The sequence below is a fragment of the Rhipicephalus microplus genome, chromosome 4 (genome assembly GCF_043290135.1).
Source record: "Rhipicephalus microplus isolate Deutch F79 chromosome 4, USDA_Rmic, whole genome shotgun sequence".
Lineage (NCBI taxonomy): Eukaryota > Metazoa > Arthropoda > Arachnida > Ixodida > Ixodidae > Rhipicephalus > Rhipicephalus microplus.
The window spans coordinates 97,895,529-97,916,291 of record NC_134703.1 but is presented as its reverse complement, the minus strand read 5'-3'; the positions used below and the strand labels follow the sequence as shown (position 1 = coordinate 97,916,291).

Genomic DNA, 20,763 nt, shown 5'->3' with positions numbered 1-20,763 from the left:
CGCACATTCGGCATTTATCACGGCTACCGTCACATCATTTAACGTGTTTGACAGCTCGGAGTCCCCATTCTTCGTACTGCGGTATCGTGACAAAACATCAGGACATACTACCGCCTGGCTTCAAACTTGCCATGCATCCAGCAACTGCGCCATGGAGTCTTCGTCAACCTGACGTGCGCTTATCAGTTCCTGGAATCTTTAAGAAGGCACGCATGTCAACGCTAGCCCTGAAGCAACTGACCTTGCGTCTTTTGGACGAAAGGTACTTCGACCGCATACATGTTTACACCGATGGCTCCACTAATTCCAACAGCTCCACAGGAGCAGTGGTTGTTCCATCTGAAAATGTGTTGCTTCAGTACAAGTTTTCTCACACCACGACGTCGACAGCAGCAGAGCTCGCAGCACTTCAAGGTGCAGTAAAGTACATTCTTCACCAGGAACCTAACCAATGGGCCATCTTTTGCGACTCCAGGTCAGCCTTACAGTCACTACGGTTTGTTCTGCAGCACGGGCTACATGAACAATCAGTATATCAGATAAGGCACGACTACCACGAAGCGCTCGCGGAAGGTCACGATATTGTATTTCAGTGGTTGCCGAGTCATTGCGGAATCGTTGGCAATGACCGCGCAGATGAAGCTGCTCGATCGGCTCATGATCAAGACCAGCGCACGCCCATACCACTCTTGAGAACGAACGCTGCAAGGCTACTACAATCACTTGCTCGCCGTATATCTCTCCTACAATGGAATACGCAGGGTTTCTCCAACACGCACCTGTATTCGATCGACCCAAACTTGCAACTTCGTTTGCCATCCGGGTTCCCACGATGCGCCGAAACTTTACTGTGTCGCATGAGGTTGGGCGTGGCATTTACGAATTCGTACTCTCGTCTCCTTGGAATGGCGAGCACTTCGGCATGCAACATCTGCGTCTGCGAGGAAACGCTTGATCACATTCTATGTCATTGCCCAGCATACCAGACCGAACGACGTATTATGGAAGCCAAGCTCTGTCAGCTGGATTCACGGCCGCTTACAGAAGAGAAGATCCTGGGACCTTGGCCGACGGCTTCCCATACGCGCAAAGCCACGAAAGCCTTCTTGTGCTTTTTAAGGAACACCAAACTTCACGACCGCTTGTGAAAGAACTGTGCGAGGCCGTGCTGTGTAGTTTCGAGCTGACTATTTATGCTTCTCTTTCTTACTCCTCTTCTTTTCTGTCTCTTTTCGTTCTATTATTCCCCATTTCCCCCACCCCAAGTGTAGGGTAGCCAACCGAGCCAAGCTTGGTTAACCTCCCTGCCTTTCCTCTCTATTTATCTCTCTCTCTCTCTCTCTCTCTGGACTTAGTGGTGCCCTTCACAATTGAGGAACTCGTGGCAGCAATCGGCGACATGAACAGGAGATCCGCATCTTGTCATGACGGAGTTAGTTATGCAGCACTCGCAAATTTAGGCCACTAATCCTGAATACGTCTTCCAAAGTACTACATTGCATTCAAGATGAATGTGGAGGTTTCAACGCAATGGATTCTTACGAAAGTGATCCTTATATATTGAAGTCAGGAAAGCAGCCTAGAAATTAGGCCTCCTTCAGACCAATATCTCTAGTCAGTTGCGTAGGGCAGATATATTAAAAAGAAGATATTCAGAAATGACTCACTAGGGTTCTGGAAACTAAAACAATTTACACGGAGGAAATCATGGCTTATGTAAAAATAAGTTTGCAATCGATACTGTAATCGCTTTGATCTTATCAACTGAAGAATATTTCGCATGCGGAAACACATGTATACAGCGTTAATTTGGACTGCGTGTCTCTTCGGCTATCATAAATCAATACTCGACGCTTTGAAAACCTGTTGTATTGGAAGACGGTTTTACGCATGGATTGCAGACTATTTTCGAGGACTCCAATTTTTATTATATATGGCCCTACAGCGTTTTATGCTGTCGAAAAGAAAGTCCTGCGAGCAGCTGTGTTAAGTCCGGTATTATTTAATCTAGCACTAATGCGTCTAAAAAGAAACCTGCCTCGTGCCGTCAGCATCCCATTGTATGCGTACGATACCTTCAATTGGACTGCAGCGTGTTCCCGCAGAAACACCAAACAATGCCACTAGAAAGCGCTGGCAAATATATCAGCCAACCTTAATTCAAGAGGCATCAACCTGCCTTCTGACAAAAGTGTTGCCATGACTTCTTAAAGAAGGACTGTTGAAACATATCGATTAGTGTTGGGTGGTCGCGCCCCGCCATATACGCCAAGACGCAAATGTCTCTTCCAGGAATCATTAATAGGAATCTTACATGATCTCATAAAACGAAGAAACTGAGTGATGAGACTTGGTTGGCGTCGCATGTATGCCAATTTTTAGCAGCAACTTTTGATCAATGGCACTCCTCCATAAAGCGTTCGTCGACAGGATATTATATTATACGACCTGCTCATCTGGCCTAATATATCTTACAGCAAGAAGAGAAGTTGGGCCACTTGGATTACGTTCATAACTGAAAACTTTGTTGAAGCGCACTAAAAAACGGACGGACAGAAGAGGCTGACAAGGACAGCGCTCGCCCTCTCAAAATTTTCAATTAATATATCTTATGCACGGAATAGAAAACTTTTTGCTGCACGCAACAAGCATTCGACTAGGTCGGCAGCCTACCAGTTGTCAGTAGTTTCAGTTGTCAGTAGTTTCAGTTGTCAGTAGTTTCAGTTGTCATAAGTTGGCAACAAATGACACAAATGGACATTGTTTACCACTGCCCACGGCCAGTTAACGTTGTTATGCCTGGGATTCCCGACCGAACGTCATTGCTTCGGCAAAGGCAACCAGTGTCCAGGCCAGCGAGTGAGCCTGCCTGACGCCATCACCTCAACGACGACATCTAGTCCGGCGGCGCCGGTCTGTCTTAGGCAACGCATGACAAGCTGCCTCCACGCACCGGCCCCATGGCAGCCCGATGAGACCATCGGCGTCATCCAGTCGGGTGAGTCCTACGCAATGCGTGCCAATATCAATCGTCCATGGGTGCAACCCAGCGGTGATTCCTGATTGGAGGATTCTGACGCCACCACCAGTGGTGGTTCTGATTGGACGTTGCTGACGCGAGGAATCAGCTGGGGCCTATAAAGAACCAAGCGCGCGATGCCAAGCAGCTGATCTATCCGTCAGAGAGAAGACGACAGCGTCAGAGCGTCCGAAAATGCATGTCTAATGAAGAATTAATTTATACGGTTTCAAGTTTGTAGACCTTAAGAAAATAGCTTTTAAAGATGTCTAATTTTGCGACAGTTTAAAATAAGTTACGTATTCCACATTTTTTTCTCCGAAAGTAATGCAAGCAGCGTTTTCAAACGTGACACGTTTTAAGGATATAGTGTGTTCATTAGGTACATGAATTATTGCTGCCGTAGGGCAAATGTAAATTTTTATATATTGCCTCAAAGTTCTCATAGTGGCAAAAGTGTACTCCACTGAAGTTTGAATAATAAAAAAACCCTATCTTCGATTTTTCTTAAAATCTCGTAAATAGACAACCGAAGGCCATCATACAATAATATAGAAAAACATGTTCCATTATTTTGTTTTTAGCGACAATATTCGTAGTACAAATCAGAGCTTTTCGAGAATGCGCTGATAAGTTGAGAAATCTAGAAATCGGAACGGAAAAGCGGAAATGAGCTTCAAACGCGAGTAAACGTGACCGCATTTGTTGAAGAAAGGCTGTTTTAGCCGATAGGAGTAACTATTTTGAACACGGTATTCTACAGTATCTGAATTAGCTCTTATACGTAGAGCACTGAGACTTCTAATATGTGGTGCCTCTCCATTACTGACACAGAGATGAAGCTGCTGTGACGGCCATGTGTTTGCAACACGTTGGGTAAGAGAATTGAATGTTGAATGAGTTCATAAACGATTCATAACAAATTTTTATCATTTGGGGCACGAAGACTGCCGCATTAGACTGAAGAACACGCTTTAGGGCAAGTTGTCATCCGTCGTCTGCTCTACAAATGAATTGCTGTGCGCCGCATCTCGGAGGCAATGCTCTAGATCATATGGTTCAAAGTAGGGACAAAAATTACGCCTCCCGTAATTTTATCGACAAAAACATTGTGAAATTCATTATAACGTACTATGCTTCAGTTTTGCATTCGCACTGTGGATGACAACTTGCCCTAAAGCGTGTTCTTCAGTCTAATGCGGCAGTCTTCGTGCCCGAAATGATAAAAATTTGTTATGAATCGTTTATGAACTCATTCAACATTCAATTCTCTTACCCAACGTGTTGCAAACACATGGCCGTCACAACAGCTCCATCTGTGTGTCGTGTCAGTAATGGAGAGGCACCACATATTAGAAGTCTCAGTGCTCTACGTATAAGAGCTAATTCAGATACTGTAGAATACCGTGTTCAAAATAGTTACTCCTATCTGCTAAAACAGCCTTTCTTCACCAAATGCGGTCACGTTTACTCGCGTTTGAAGCTTATTGCCGCTTTTCCGTTCCGATTTCTAGATTTCTCAACTTATCAGCGTATTCTCGAGAAGCTCTGATTTGTACCACGAATATTGTCGCTAAAAACAAAATAATGCAACATGTTTTTCTATATTACTGTACGATGGCCTTCGGTTGTCTATTTACGAGATTTTAAGAAAAATCGAAGATGGGGTTCTTTTTAATTATTCAAACTTCAGTGGAGTACACTTTTGCCAATTAGAGAACTTTGAGGCAACATATAAAAATTTACATTTGCCCTACGGCAGCAATAATTTATGTACCTAATGAACACACTATATCCTTAAAACGTGTCAAGTTTGAAAACGCTGCTTGCATTACTTTCGGAGAAAAAAAATGGGGAATACGCAACTTATTTTAAACTGTCGCAAAATTAGAAATTTTTAAAAGCGATTTTCCTAAGGTCTACAAACTTGAAACCGTATGAATTCATTCTTCGTTAGACATGCATTTCAGGTAAAAAATATCTTCCTCGAAACAAAAATATTTGCCTTTTTATGGCATCTGCATTTTTCAAAAATGACAGGTGACGAAATTGGTGCCTCCATGTTGGTGATGTTTGATATTCTTTTCCTCGTAAGTTATGCCGTTAATCATAAAACGAAGTTGACTTTCGGGCTACCTGGTGAGAGGTGCACGAAATATAAAATACTCAATGAAATCTAAAATATAAACTTTTGGACCCGTGTCGATCTCTCGTGGAATCACCCTACTTTTCTGCTAAGATTGTACTGTAAATTTTAATTCTTGGTATCCTCCAGAACAGCACCAGCTGCGGTGTGGGCGTTCGCCGCGTATTCGTAGATTTCTAAAAGCGCGCTTTCGCGCGTGGTTCGGCTTCTTCTAGGACGCCTCAGGTGGCGCTGGCGTAGTAAACCGGTGGGCGCGCGCTGTCAAATTGCACTGCGGAGAAGCGTGAGGTGACGAGGTACCACGGCTTCGTGCTTGCAGCGCCCGGCCGCGTCGATGTAGTATGCACACACTGAAACGGCGTTTTCCTTACACAGTATTTATGACATCTCTGAGAAACAAACTACTTTGTTTTTTCGATGGCGTGAAGCAGTTTGCCGATCTCTGTCGCTGTCACTCCGACGATTCAAAGTTTGCCGCACCCGTCAAACCTCTTTCCACGCGCAATAAAATTGACCCTGTTTCACTAGCACCGAACAAGCCGTGAAATGAGCGAGTCATCGTTGATCTCTCACTGTTTGTGCATTCTTTCGAGGTGTCATTTAAGGCTGAAAACCGAACAATACACGGCGCACTCTATCTCAGCGCGCTAGTGAGGGTAACGCGGCTCCTAGCCGCGGCGGGACGCCGCTGCGGCCGGTTTGCGCGTCCCGGCAGCCAGCAAAGCGGCGCAGTAGCCTAGCGGCGTGCGCAGGAACATTCGAAAACCTAGGCGCATCGTGCCGGACCGAGCGAACGAGGCGCTCTCTGTTTGCAGTGTGTGGGCTGGCTTGCGGATCGACGCTCTCCCCCTGTGCTCCATCCTCCTGCCTCGTTCGCGCGCGTGATCGTGCGTGTGTGCTTGGTGTGTGTTTTACCAGTGTGCCGCTTATGCTCGCCACTGTCCCCGGGGAATAACACCGACCGGACCCACGCCAGACTGCCCCGTACTCCTCTACCCCCTCCACCGGGACTACAGCTACAGCACACCACTGCGGCACTATGGATTTACTTCAGACCGTCCTGGTGGCTTTTCTGCTCGTCGTAACAGGTCAGTCAGTCGAAGATTGACTTTTAGTTCGAGCCTGAATGGTTGAGAAACGTGTTTCGATGCGTTGCAACGTCGTCGCTCATGGTTATTTGAATGTGCCAGAACGGGCCGGTTGCTTCACCGGGCCCCCCCCTTGACAGCGGCGGCTCGCCGGTTTGGGGGACTAGGCAGTGCGCGGTGCATCTCTCGCCGGGACGATAACCTGTAGCGTGGTCCGGTGAATAGCGCGTTCTTGCACGTGTCAAAACGCGGCGCTTCGATGTCTAGGCGATCATTGCTTTTCGGGGGGCGTATCATGCATCAACGAAAACAACTTTAGCGCATTATATAGTCGGCAACCCATGAACACCGCAAGTGTTAAGTTGTTGGACACATGCAGATCGTCTTTAAAATCTACACGACAGCATATTCATAACTCCTAAAAATGCTTCGCAAAAGTATAGTAGCTTGAGCCTGGGCGCTTTTGCGTGTACCGCACAACCGGTCGTCATCAGTCCTGGTTGAATCTCCTCGTTCAGGGTACTTGAAAAGAAACGACTACTCTGCGAGCGCGATGATGTAACTGGAAGTTTTATTCAGCGCCACTCAGCAACTTCATGTGGTGTGACGTAACTGGTAGTTTATTCAGCTCCACTCAGCAACTTCAAGTGGTGAATCAGAACCTCGCTACAGATCTCCATGTAGGCGTTCTGCGCTTGTCAATGATATCACAATTCTTTTTAAACGCTGCCATTATTTTGGTGAACATCAAACGACAGCTCATTTGCACAACGAAAGCTCTGACCGATACGAAAATGACGTTGCATCACCAGAAAACTTTAACATATGTTTACTTGAACAAGCTGAGTGACACAGGTGGTGTTTCAGCCCCGGCCTTGTCCCGCAATCAAAGTTTACAGCGGCGCGTTTTAGAAGTGCGCACATTGGTCAAGCTAAAGATAGTTTTCATTTACAGCACAAGTCGTGTTGCTTCGTAGACTAATCTTTTGTCTCGTTCATTGCTAATCTACGATACTACGAGAACTGGCCATAAAAGGCGATAAGAAAAGCAGGGGGTGGAGCTTATACATTTACGCGCACAAATGTGGCGCGGAATGAAGTCTGAAAGTAAGCATACACCTGACTTCATTACTCTCCAGTCACTCTTACTGTTTTGTCATGAATTGTTTCGCATAGCGGGCCCTGTGTGAAGCAAATTTTTCGACTGCCACCATGGCAGTGCAGGTGGCAGCCATTTCACGTCTGTTTTCCGAGTGTTTCTAACAGCCCGCCCAATAGTAGTTCAGCAGTCAAAGTGACCATTTGCAAAAGACTGTAAGGCGGCTTTCCTGCAAGGTTGCATTCCAACAAAGACTTCTCGTTCAGACTGCATTTCTCACAGCGCACACCCTTCTTTACGAACGATACGTGCCTCGTGCAGTGCTGTGAAAGCTTGCGAGACTTCTTGCATCGATGCGTTTGCAACAAAAAATGGCAAGTTTCTGCCACCAAAAGCTGTTTTTTTTTCGTTTTTGGACCAAAAGTAATTCAAGATATTTGGTGCCTTCCAAACAAAATACGCGGTTGAACGTTTGTTATACGGCTGAATATGTTAGTTTCCGCGTGACGTCACATACAGGCTCTCTGCTCTGAGTACGTTATGATGGCGGCCAGCTGGACTTCCTATCTCATGAGAAGCTGTCTTCTGTTCGCCAGTGGCGCCAAGGGGGAGCACCAAGAAACACGAGAGAGCACCGGCACTAATCGAATGCCACGCGAGGGACCATGAGACGCGCGGAGATGCGCGTTTTGCTGGTCGCACTTCTTGCATTGCTTCCACATCGTTGCACCTGATGTGAGGTTTCGTACGAGGCGGTAGAGAAAAAGTCGTTTTGTCGTACTCGCGTGCCTTCACTGGAGCTAGGAGCAGTAAAAGAACAGTGAGCAAAGAAACCAGTCTGTGCACAAGAGTTCGTGGTTGGAAAACCACTTTGCAGGAAAGCAGTCCTGCACTGCGCCGTGTCGCTTTATGGCAGACAGAAATTAGGTGCCTTTCTGCAAGAACCACTACCACCAGATGGCCGATTTCTTGGCCTTGTCTTCTATGTCAGGGCGTCTGCTGATGCCCACCCGTTAAAAAGGGTATGGCCGCAAATCTAATCAAACCCTTGATCTGCCAACTTCTGGAAGAATTTTTGTAAAACCGGTGAGTCACGGGGTCACAGCACACACACTCACACACACAAGTCAGGCATTACTGTACACAAGCCCATATCAAGGGACACATTGTGATGTCACTGTTCGAGTGCAAATTCGTTTCCTGGTACGTACAGCCTCGACCACAGACCAGCTGGCAGAATGTTTTCCGTTCCTTTCAGCACCCGTCCCCACGTTTTCTTTGATTGGTTCCTCTTTTTACACCATAGTTAACTATAATCGTGGCATTCCCGCAGTAAATTACGAAAAGCCCCTTTTCCTCTGCGAACCTTCACTGGAATGCGGAGGAACGCAGTCTCGGAACACGTGAAAAGCAGTCTTGAAGGGAGAGGTTTCGGGGGAAATGATTTTTACCGAAAAGGCATCTTACGGACGTCGCAAAATGTGCCCTAGGGTCACACTAGTTTGCAAAGTTTTCATTGCACCATTTCCAAATATCTTTCCTTGGAATCTGTGGTAGTTAGAGAAAGTAAAAACAGAAAAGTTTCACCGGGGTAGTTTAAGCGACCCAGTCCTAAAAGTGAAAGCAGGTGGCCTGCAAGTCTGGTCATCGCGCGGCCTCACTTTTCGAACAGGTCCCCACATGCGTGCTCCTCCTTTGCTTTCATTGCGGCCATTCCCAACAAGGAGTCATCAGGCAGGTCATAAGTCACAAGGACGGGAAAGCTCGGGTGCACCCACCTGGCCCGACGTCTTTGCATGTGTGCTATATTTTCCAGAATTTTTTTTAGGTTGAAGTCCTCCTCGTGGCATGGTAAAGTGGAACAGCCGCGCAGAACTGTACGCGCAGACCGCACGTGCAGCAGCATCTCGTCGTTCGCGGTTCGCGCTTACAAGGACGGTGGTTTTCGAGAACCTTGTTTGCAACCGACTGGAAGTATTGAACCAGGCTGGTGGTGCATACTTTCCCCAAGGCCTTGTTCACAGACGAGCTTCTGCACATGTTTATTATCAGTGTTAAGGAAATGCAACGTGGTACGCGTTTGTCGGTGATTTGACTGCCATGGCGCATCTTTATCTGTTGGGCGAGGAGGGGCGCTCCAGGTTCAGATTGTGCATAGAGGAAGGGGACGTCTTTACATACTAAGAAAAAGATGGGCGATTTCCTTTTCGTTTCTGCAACCCTTTCCTTATCTTTTTTTTTGGAAGCTTTGGGTGACCGTTTGTAGATATTACTTGCAGACAAGACCCTTTCTATGCGGTCATGTTTAGCGAAAGCTGTGCTAAAGAAAAATAACAAAAATTGGGGGATAATTATTCTTTTGTTGAACTTTCAAGATACATAGGATGAGTGTGCAAGAAACTAATGTGCCTTTTATATAACGCTTTTCGATATTGGAACAAGTGGTTTGTCGGCGTACGATGACACACATCCGATTAAAAGGAAACGATTTCACATTGCTGTCCTTGGAAACGTTCGGTCAATGCATGTGCGTACAGCCGTTCAAAACTATCGTGCGCGAGTGGTGAACTTTCTGTAAGTTATGGCCGTAATACGAAGCCAAGTTGCTAACATGGCGAGGGTAAGCGCATGCCCACAACGCGTGCTCCGTGGACCCATTGTCTGCTAGGCAGTTCCTTCTTCAGGACGTGATTCCAATTGAGCCCACCTCAGGTGAACCATGTCATCGGCTAATCTGATGAGTGGGTGTGTTACGTATCACTGAATTGTACTTTCTCGATAACTACGAAATAAAATACGAGTAAAACCAATAGACTACTCGCGCTGACTGTTGGTTTCGAGTGCGCTGATGCGAGCAACGTCCTTGTGAAGGAACATTCCAGCAGATGATGGGTCCAGCTGAGCCTGCTTGGTGGGTACGCGTTGCCCTCTTTGCTACTTGGCACTGTTATATGGGGCTGACGTAAAGAATAATGGGGCATATCGTGCACGCTATTGAGATTTGGGTGACTCTAGTTTTGCTAATGCTTTTCCCAAAGTGGTTCTCACTCCACAGTCGTCGATTCGAAGGAAAAAAAACGCGAAACGTGCTGCCGCGCAAATTAGCTTTCACGTGAGTGCAGCTGCGCCGACACCTGACCCCACGCTCGGTCAGTCGGATTTCGCTATTGAGCCGTACTTCCTCGTAGGGACCATGGTTCAATCTCGCATTTCTCGTTCTTCTTTTCACAAGATCCAGCTGAGAAGAAACCAACGCTGGTGTCGAGCACCACGTGGCAGGGTGGTGGTAATGGCGTCTGACTAGCGAGGGTGAAACCAATGAACAGGACACGCCACACAGCGAGTTGGTGCCACTTTATTTTGTGAAGACAGCACCAAATAAAGAATAAACAAAGATAAATGAATGAAAGCCCGAGGCTGCGACTTAGAAGTGTGACAGCTTGGGCTAGTTGGTATGGCATGACGATAGTTATAGCGCGAGAACAAAACGATGACACAGAGACAAGTGTCCTTCGTGTCCTTCTTATCTGTGTGTCGTCGTTTTGGTCTCGCGCTATAACTATCCTCAAGGCTGCGGTGTGTTCGTAGGCATAGAAGGGGCCTGGGGGCGAGGCAGAGGGGGGGGGGCGTTTTTCGCCTAGTCACATAAGGAGGAGAGGTGTAGGCTTTGCGATAAAACTGCTTCAGCGCCCGCGCCTAGGTTGTCTGTTCCCTCGCTTCCTTGTTTACGTGTGTGTGTATATGTGTACGCGCGGTTTTTCTTCGGGAGAACGTGATTGGCACCCCTCTTCAAAGTATAATGACAGCTCTTATATGCCGACATCAACTTGCTTCACAGCCCTGGTTAATTTTTTTTTATTTTGAGGTAGAAGAGGACGTGAGAGTGGCGCTTACATATCTGGACGTCGTTCTTGGGCAGTCCTGTCCCCTAAGTGTACCACTAAGACCGTTTCGCGTATTGGTTTACACTGGTGGCAATTGAGCCCTGTGACGGGGCGTTTACTTATCGGACTTTTTGGTTCCTGGCTTAAGAAGACGTTCCATTTACGTTGAACTGATACGTTCGATGCAAGCTCGGCTGATTCTGGATATTCACGACAGTTCGAGCCTTCACGTAACTCGTTACTGAATTTTACATCTTTCCTCTCGATGCCCATAACAGAGAAGTGATTCTTGAGAGAGAAAGGAAGAGAAAAGTGAGCTTCGTAACTGTCTGCTTCAGTGAGCGACACCTCAACAGTAGCTCACAAGGGATGGGGGTGAGGAGGGATAAAAGGGTAGGAGTAAAGGTGTAGAAAAGAGGAAGAGACGTAAGGTGGTAAGCCAGAGCGAGCGACAACGAACTGAGGGGATAGAAGAGATAGGAAAGATGGAAGCATGGTCACTGGAGTCCGAGGACGGGGAACACTTGCGAGAGCTCTTGTCGGCGTCGGTAGATGGCGTAGAGCAAATCCAGTCGGTGGTGGTGGTGGTGGTGGTTAGAAGATGAGAAAAGGCACCTAATTTCTGCAACCCGATAGCTACACTGTCGTCGAAGGTCGTCGGCGTCAGGATGTGACGTAGGACGAGCCCAGTCGGCCAGAGCTACGCTGACGCCGGAGATCGCGAGGGCACAACCGGTCGGCACGGAATCCAGCAAGCGAGTCTCCCCTGCCCATAACATATCTATGTCGCGTTAATATGCATTTGGTGCGATCGTCTGTGGAAGGTTAGATGGATTATTGTGTTAATGATTGTCTTAGGGCTCAGGGGACCAAAGCGCTGCATCTGCCTCGCTCCTACAGCCATTACTGTTGGACGCAGTTAATCTGCCATTGTTTCGAGAGCATTTACTGCATGCACTCGCAAAGAGACAAGGCGTGGCCGCCGCCTAAGGAAGGGGGTTGAGAGGGCGACGTCTCCCGGCCGTCTGCCACCTTTGACCCCAGCAGGGACACTTTTATAAAGTTTCCCCTCTCTCTCTCGCTCTCTCTCTCTCTTTCAATGGCTGGTTTTTAAAAACTTCGCGTTAAATCTCGGTTTGTCCTTTCGCACTGGTTCGACGTGTTTTGTTTCGGGCCCTTCACGGGGGTGCATAACCGCTTACTTCGAGCTGGTGTTGCGGCACAGCCGTCGTGTCGACCCGGGGTGCCCGTACGGCGGGTGGGCCCCGAATCCACGGAGGCCCGGCTCCTTAATAGCGGCGCATCGCTCACGGCGGCCAACCTTGAACGCGAAGGGATGATTGCGGGGTGCCGTGCTTCTTCTCGACGGCGAACCGAGCGGCCAGCCGGCTCTTTGTTTTTTTCCCGCGCTGTCGCCTCGGGCTCACTTGGCTTGCCCGGGCTTCCCTCGTTCAGCTCTTATCTCCGCTGACGATCTCGTTGCTCGGCGCGCATGTGTTTCTTTTGAAGTTTTTGTTCTAGCTTCTCCTGTCATGCGTTTCGCACGTTTTTTTTTCAGCCTTGTTTTCGTTTTTGTCTTTCCCTTGTGTGTATATTGGAGTGTTTAGATTCAAGCTTGGCGGGAAATTTAAAAAAAAACAAACGCCACAGGACGTGCCACGTACTTCCCTCTGATGTGTGTGTGTGTGTGTGTTTCTGTGCTCGGCTGCTTAATAGTAGGTCCCGGGTTCGATCCCGGCTGTGTCTGTCGCATTTCGATGCAGGCGAAATTCTCGCGGCCCGTGCATTGTGACATGTCAGTGCACGTTACAGAACACCAGATGACCGACTTCCTGGAGTCATCCGCTAAGGCGTTCCTCATAATCATGTCGTTGTTTTAGAACGCAAAACTTGAAATATCATAATAATTGTATTAACGTGACCATAGGGCAAGCCTTTTCATCGTCACGGTCCGCACCAAGTATGGGACGACGACAACTGTAAACAATGTGTTTTTCTAATTTTTATTATTTATTTGTGAAATACTGCAGGCCAAAAAGGCCCACGCAGGAGGGGCACAAACACAAACACAAGATCAGTACATGAGTGACACAGCTTCACTAAAATACATCTGTGTAAGAAGAGAGCGAGTAGAAGAGAAACATCAAAACAAAGAAAGCACGCGATCAGTACATGAGTAACACAGCTTGACTAAAATACATCTGTGTAGGAGAAGAGCGAGTAGAAGAGAAACATCAAAAAAAAAATCAAGCAATATTGGGAGGGGGGGGTCAAGATTCACAGAATTAAACATTGGGTTCATCAAGATCGAAGGTTTGGAGGAAATCAGAAGGCAAGTTATTCCATTCTGTTACAGTTCTCGGAAAAAAGGAAAACTTAAATAAATCTGTCCGCGCAAAATACGGAGTTAAGGATCGGACATGAGAATGACGAGTTTGCCTGGTCGAAACTGGGGTAACGTAATGTGATGGGTCTAGCCCTAGTTTATTGTTAATTAGTGAGTCCAAGAATTTTAGACGGAGAAGCTGGCGCCGCGATTGTAGCGTCTGGATTTCGTTATCTCGCATTAGTTCCGTAACTGATGTACCACGACCATACTTTGAATAAATAAAACGCACTGCTCGTCTTTGAATCTTTTCAAGGGAAGTTTTGCCTTGCCCATTTTTTTCTTTTTTTAGTCTACAGAACTTAGTGGCTCTTACCAAAGTTTTTCAGTTAGCATAAGTAGACGAGTGGCAATCTTCACGGCTTCGTCATTCCTAAACCTTGTGGTCACGTGTACAAAATCGATCGTGCTCGCGTCGGCAAGGCTGAGCTGCGGAATACTCAAAGGCGAACAGCTGTAAGAGCTGCGCATACGTCTGAATAACTTCTGCTAGTTAATCATTGAGAATTCATACACTTGTTGGCATCGCCAATATTTCGTTTTTCATATTGTAGGCAGTTCCAAGATAAGGCAAACGCATCAGTCGGAGGCACTAAATTAGGCGGGCAGATGAGATTAATAAGTTTGCAGGTATAACATGACAGCAGCAAGCATTGGACCGAGTTGATTGAATCAACATCGGAGAGGCCATCGCCCTGTAGCGTGTGTAGGCAGGCTGACGAGGATGATTATGGTTGGAATGATGATTGGAGATAGCCGTTTGTTGAGTTTAAGGTATCACATTATTTGACAGAAACAACTTCACGAGCTTGTGTCGTACACCTATCTACGTATTCAATAACAAATTGACACGCTCTCTGCACCTCGTGTGCGCTCATCGTGTTTCTAAAACCTCGGAGTCGTCACGTTAGACATAATCCATCACGACTACGTTATATATATAAGAAAAGGTACAAATATGGAAAACTGTTTTTTGAGTGTCTAACGAATGCTTCAACGCTCAAATAGACCTTCTAGACTTCGCAATACGGTGTGGGGCGAATCCACCGGTGACGTTTATCGTGGTTTTCTCATTCTGCATGTTGTACCCATCGTTTCCTTGTGCGCGCGCCGATAGTGGACGACCACGCACAGAGTAGGGCGAAGGGAGCCGCTTTCACGATGCAAGCCCGGATCTAGGTGTGTCCTCTCGTGATGAAAGCGTTCTGCCGAGCCATCAAGGAGAAAGTGGCAGCCGGCGAACGACGTCTCCCTTTTTTTATTCTTTCAGCCATTCTTTCTTTATACTCCTTGATTTCGCTGGCAGCCGTTTGCTGGGAGTGGGGGGAATGAGGGGGGCGGGGGAAATCGTCGGAAGGGTCACACGTTCGCCTCTCTTCGGTCCGGAAAACGTGACTGGCGTCGTGATCGTGGCTGCCGGTCGCTTCTCGCAGAAAAGTAGATGGCTCATTGCTATTATAGTGAGCTGCGCGCCAGAAGGACGTCGCGGATAAATTGGCGTTTCTCGGTCACTCGACCCGAGAAAGAAAATGTTTCTCTTTCTTTCCCATGCCATGTTTTTTAATTGTTTTTAATTATTGCATTTAGTGAATTGATGGAATTGTTTCGCGGAGATCGAAACGCCGATAAGTGCTCGAGTAATTATGTTCGCAGTTAACTTGTTTCAGTGACACTGCTTCGAGAAGTGATTTCCGCTTGGTTGTTCCCCCCATGAGCTCGTGTGAGTGTTTCTCCGTATCGTGTGACGTGAGTGGTTGACGTATGTAGGCTGTTTTCCGTAAGATATGCGGGCCCTGCCATGTTGGGCTGTTAGCCTGACGTTTTCTTGTTTTTGCATATCATGACCTGAATTAGGCCATGAAACATCATATGCACCACCCCAACTATCTTTGTGCATGTGCGTCTATACAGTCCGTTTTGCTTTTAAACATACAAAAGACAAAGGTTAACAGCCCAGTATGGCGGGACTCAAACCCTTCCGTAAAATAGTCAGTAGGCGGACCTAGTGAAGGTCTTATGCACTAAGTATAGTAGCAAGACTCCGTGATGTAGCCAGCGAAAGTATATATACACATTCAAAGTTCGAAATATGGAGATTGGGGCACCACAACATGTGTCCATACACCAGCTACCTCAGTGTATGGACATATCTGATGGTTGTGAGAACTACGGCAGCACTCCTGCGGTGTCAACTGCTATGTGGACCCTATCTATCGACAATATATCTCATCGTCAAGGTCCCTACCACTCATTTCCTTGTGTAGTGCCGCTTCGTTATTCCTGCCCTGTTTTAACTAAATTCATACAAGAGATAAATAACAGGAATCGAAGTGCGGCCCAGCCGTGACGGGTCGCACTTCGATGGAGGCGAAATGCGAGATTGGCGTCTGCTTAGATTTGGGTGCACGCTAAAGAACCCCTGGTGGTTGCTATTTCCAGAGGATTCAACATCATGTCCCGGCTATGTCTCTGTATGTACATGTATATGAAAGCCACGAGGAAAATAAATCGAAAAAAAAATTGCAACGCACCCACCGAAGATTCATACCAGCGATCCCTCGATCTTCAGCGCGCTGCATTAACCAATTAAGCCATGTCGCTCACAAAGCCATACATGGTATCCCTAAACATTGAAGTGTACGATGGCTTGATAAATGGAGCAGTGAATTCACTGAAGTTGGGTGAAAGGGGCATTCCAAAACGTCTCTGGCTCCACTTTCACTCTGAAGCAACATGAAAAATTGCCCGCATCAAGTCCAGGACTATTCGGGAAGTTGCTGGTCATGTCCTGCCTGTGAATTCGGTTACCATCGAAATGCGCACCGCCACACTCACTTTAGACGGACAAGCTCAACTCGCTGCCCCAAATGAGTTGTGGTAACGCTCGCGCCGTTGAAACGTCGCACGACTTCGTCGTCGAATCAATATGCATCTAATCAGAAGCCTTGTGGGCTAACGTCATGAACTTCTCGCTGCACAATATCCGTGTGGTTTGCCTACAGGATGTGCCGGTGATTGTCCCTGGGGACGTGAACGGCAATGTACTTTGACGGGAAAACCAGTGGCTTGTCACGTTCCTCGATGTTGAGCTTGGACTTCACCTCCTGTCGGACGTCACACAGTCAACTATTCACAACACCACCTGTCAAGATATTTTGTTTACTGCATTACTGTCAATTCAAGCACTGTCGACCAAGTTCACTGCATTTCGTATGTTTTCTAAATCTTTTAGCCTTACTTGGTATAAAAGCACGATCTGTCATCGCATTCATTGCTTCGGCCTTGTGTCAGAACTGTGACTTTTTTAGATGCGGAAGCATCTTATACTCGCGCCTTGTAGTGCGCCGTCCGCACCGTCCGCACCGCTTCTCAAACATTCGACAGCTGACAGCGCACGCGCCGTCGCGCCGTCGCCATCTGTGCCGCGCGCGCGCTTCTCCTTCGAGAACATTCGACAGCTGACAGCGCATGCGCCGGCGCGCTGTATATATACTCAAGGTCGGCGCTCGCTCGCTCAGTTGCCGCTCGTCCGTTGGTTTGTACGGCGCGTCGACGTCCGAAGTCGCCGTGAAATGAATGCCAACGAATCCACAAACACAATGATCGACGTCCCTTCGACCAGCGCCGCCCTTTCGCATACGTGTGTACGTGTTCACTCATTTAACACCCCCTCCTACAACCACGTTAACCAATTTAGCCATCGACCCAAGTAAGTCGCAATTTAACACCCCATTTCACAACCACGTTAACCAATTTAGCCATCGACCCAAGTAAGTCGCACTTTAACACCCCGTTAACCAATTATATGCTCCGCATCCTCCTCAGTGTTCCCCCGAGGGAAGCTGCGGGTAATTTTTTTTCTCTTCAGGGTTTCGTGGTGCAGCGATACTCTCATTTTTTGTTTGAACTGTTCGATATTCGAAGTTTGCCACCTAACATTGTACGTAGGACATGAAAAGATTTTTTTTTCACGTGTTGCAATCATTTCTTCGTGTACCTGGGCATTTATGTAATCTCCCTATTTTAATGTTATACGGGGCTAAAAAGCAAAGAGCGCACGTGCAGGTAACTAATAAAGCAAATATTGCCTTTTCTCTCAAGATTAGCGAACCTCTGTGAAACATTTTCTGCTGTACTTCTGCCAGACTCAAACGATTGTGTTTTATGGTGTGGGCTTTAGCGGAGCGGTTTTCTCCCTTATTTTATTTCACGTTTGCTTGCACATTTTTGGCCATCGTTATCTTAACTCTCCAGTCTCGGTTGGACATTTGTAGTTACGTTCAAGCCTATATGACGTTCGTTGACGTCTTTTTCAAAAGGGCGTATGTTCGCAGTGTACTTACTTCCCGAAGGAGCAGTTCTCATATGTGTTTTTTTTATTTGAAGTCTTGCACCAAAAAAGGACATTTGCGTCATATGCACTGTGGTGCCTTACGAACTCTCCAAATTTTTTCTTTTTCTTTTTTTGCTCGCTGCCCCTTTAAGCTTCCATAAAATCAGCGTTGTGCACTTCAGAAAAAAGTTGAGGTGTAGGGAGGGATTAGGTGGAAAGGCATCGTCTGAGGATCACTTTGACGTGTACGACTGTAGAGCACTCTTGTGCGGAGGGCCTCCGCATTCGTCGCCGCGTAAAGGTGATTACGTACGGCCAGTGAGCAGCAAGGCGACCGCGAGATCCCTTCTTTTCGGGGAACCGAAGTGCCCGCCTTTATGAGTCACGGCAGCAGGTGCCGCTTTCTTCGTCTCTCGTAATCTCCACCCGCCTTTGCAGGTCCTCGTTTCCTATTAATTTTTTGTTTCTTTCTATCCCTTTCCGTCATCTTTTTAAACACACTGTCCGTGACCATATTATGGTCTCAACGGGCAATCGGAAGCGCGGGGTCAAGGCGGAAGTGATGGTACAACGGGTCGCACCGCACCGTGCGTCCGGTTTTTCGAAAGCGCGGAAACGAACAAAAAATAAAAAACGAAGACCCGTACCCTCCGGGCACTGTCCGTTCCGAAAGGCGTAGGTCACGAACGCCGCCGCGAGCGGTCTGTTCCTTCAGGCGTGCCCCATTCCGCACCGTGGATAATCTAGTGCCTCGACGTACGGTACATGCCAGTTTGCGCCCGCATATAGGTCCGCGGTCTTCCTGGACCTGTAGCGAAACAAGCGGAACCCGGCGGGACAACCCGGCGCAGCGTTCATGCGTTTCGCATCCCAACGCCTTGTTCGGTGCTGTGCCGCCTTCTTCCTCGCGTGTGTGTAGCGTACTGGCTGTGTCACCACGAGGCGAGTTTCGTAAAGTTACGGGCGGTCGTGAGCTCGGCCTCCGGCGTTGCTTCTTTTCTTGCCGGCCTCTGCATCGCGGGTGTGCCGTATAGGGAGGATGAGAAATGCCAGGTGGAGTGAGCGCAACGTATTCTGTGTTTAGTTGAAGCGCGATAATACGGTCGTATTACTAAACCGGTGCGACTACAGGCCCTTTTTGTCTGCGTCTTCGTTCGCGTTCGCTCGGTGACGCACGCTTTAGGTCAAACCGTTTGTAACGTAGTTCCTAAAGAAACATCTGTCAGGCAACAAAAATTGACATCTGTGCAGGCAACAAAACAAGTTAGTGAGAAAGGAACCGATGTGGCATATTTCCTGTGTAGCACGTTTGGTCTTCTTGCTTATTGTCTATTGTTGTTTGCTCAGGATCCGGTTTTATCTATGTTGCACTTGTTCTACAATCAATTTTGCCTGTTAGTGCCATGTCTGCCATCTCTTTGTCCTGCCCAAAGCGCTGATTCGCTTTCTTTTAAAAGCACAAAAGTGTGTAAATTAGGCTATCATTCTAGTACAGACCAGTATGTTTTTTTATAGAATGTTCAACGTCATTGTATTTAACTGGAGAACTGATGACCCGCCACAATTATGGTACTCGACGACTGACCTCCTGGTCGCTGGATCGAATCATGGCCGCGGCAGCCGCATTTTTGATGGAGGCTAAAATGCTCGAAGCCGTGCACCAATTGAGTTTCTCTGCACGTTAAACAACCGCAGCTGTTAGAAACTTCCGGGGTCCTTCAAAATACGGCGTCTCTCATAATCAGATCGTGGTTTCGGGACGTTAAACCCCAACAATTATTATTAATTCAAAACGGTTGATTATTGTGTATTCCAGTCGTATGGTGTACTGATTCAGAGTGAACTTTGTTCTTCAGTGTTGAACTTGCCTCTTTCAACTGGCGCTGCATAGTCTGCATTGATATATACCTGGCAGTCTCTCGTGCGAAGCTAAACACCTCGTTCTGTGAAAATGCCCTTTCTAGCAAGCTTTAACTTAGGTGAAACGTTTAGCTGCGTCGGCAAACTGCAACCACACACCGTGAGATGCACTTTTTTTCTTTTTAAGTTAATGTTTTTCATATTTATAATACTCATGCACGCTACATCGATAGCGTGTTTGTTTGCATGACGGACGTGGGCGCGATTATGACGGACGTGGGCGCGAGGAGGACAGAGCGAGCCAGTACAAAAGGCGCATGCATAGCATATACGTGAATTTTGTCCAATTATAGCGGTGGTACTGGCTCACAAACAAAAGCAGCTTTCTAGGATAAATTTAGCCGGTAATTGTCCATATATGCTGACGTTTGTGTGTGTGGGTCCTCTCCCTCTCCCCCGCTGATGACGCATCTCTCAAGTATCCTTTTCATATGTCTTGCAGATTGCTTTCTCTCTCTCTCTCTCTCTCTCTGTATTTCAATCGCAGCACATTCTTCCAGAAGGTTGCACCGCAGTTTTCATCTCGAAGCGCGTCAACGCGCAAGGTGTTACGAAGAAATGGAATAGCGCAACCTAAAAGAAAACTTAAGGGGGCTCTTTCGAGTCGACTCTCGAGGACCTCGAGTGTAGCGGATCGCGGTGTGCTCGCAGCGTTACTCGCCGAGGAATGGGGCGGAACGGCGAAGCAGCGGTGCTTCGAGTAGCGAGAGCGATGACGGCGCTATACACACGCCGTTTGGCGGCGTCGTTCCTTTAGATCGGCATCCATTTTTCAAGACCCTATCGTCGTCGCCCATCGAGGAAAGGGGCATATTTGGCCGACCGGAGGCGGCCGCTTTTCTCTTTCCTGCGTCAACGTCCTTTTGTTTGCAGCATCGGACGTATAAA

The 20,763-nt window shown here is 47.4% G+C and overlaps 1 protein-coding gene across 1 annotated transcript in view; it reads left to right on the top strand.

Moving 5' to 3' along the window:
- The first annotated feature begins 5,902 nt into the window (after positions 1–5,902).
- Positions 5,903–20,763, top strand: part of LOC142814512 (neural cell adhesion molecule 1-like) — a 335,247-nt gene continuing 320,386 nt past the window's right edge. Inside the window, exon 1 of the mRNA XM_075893325.1 lies at positions 5,903–6,253. Within this exon, the coding sequence (XP_075749440.1) occupies positions 6,205–6,253 (49 nt within the window). The 5' untranslated portion in view covers positions 5,903–6,204. The remainder of the gene's footprint in view (positions 6,254–20,763) is intronic.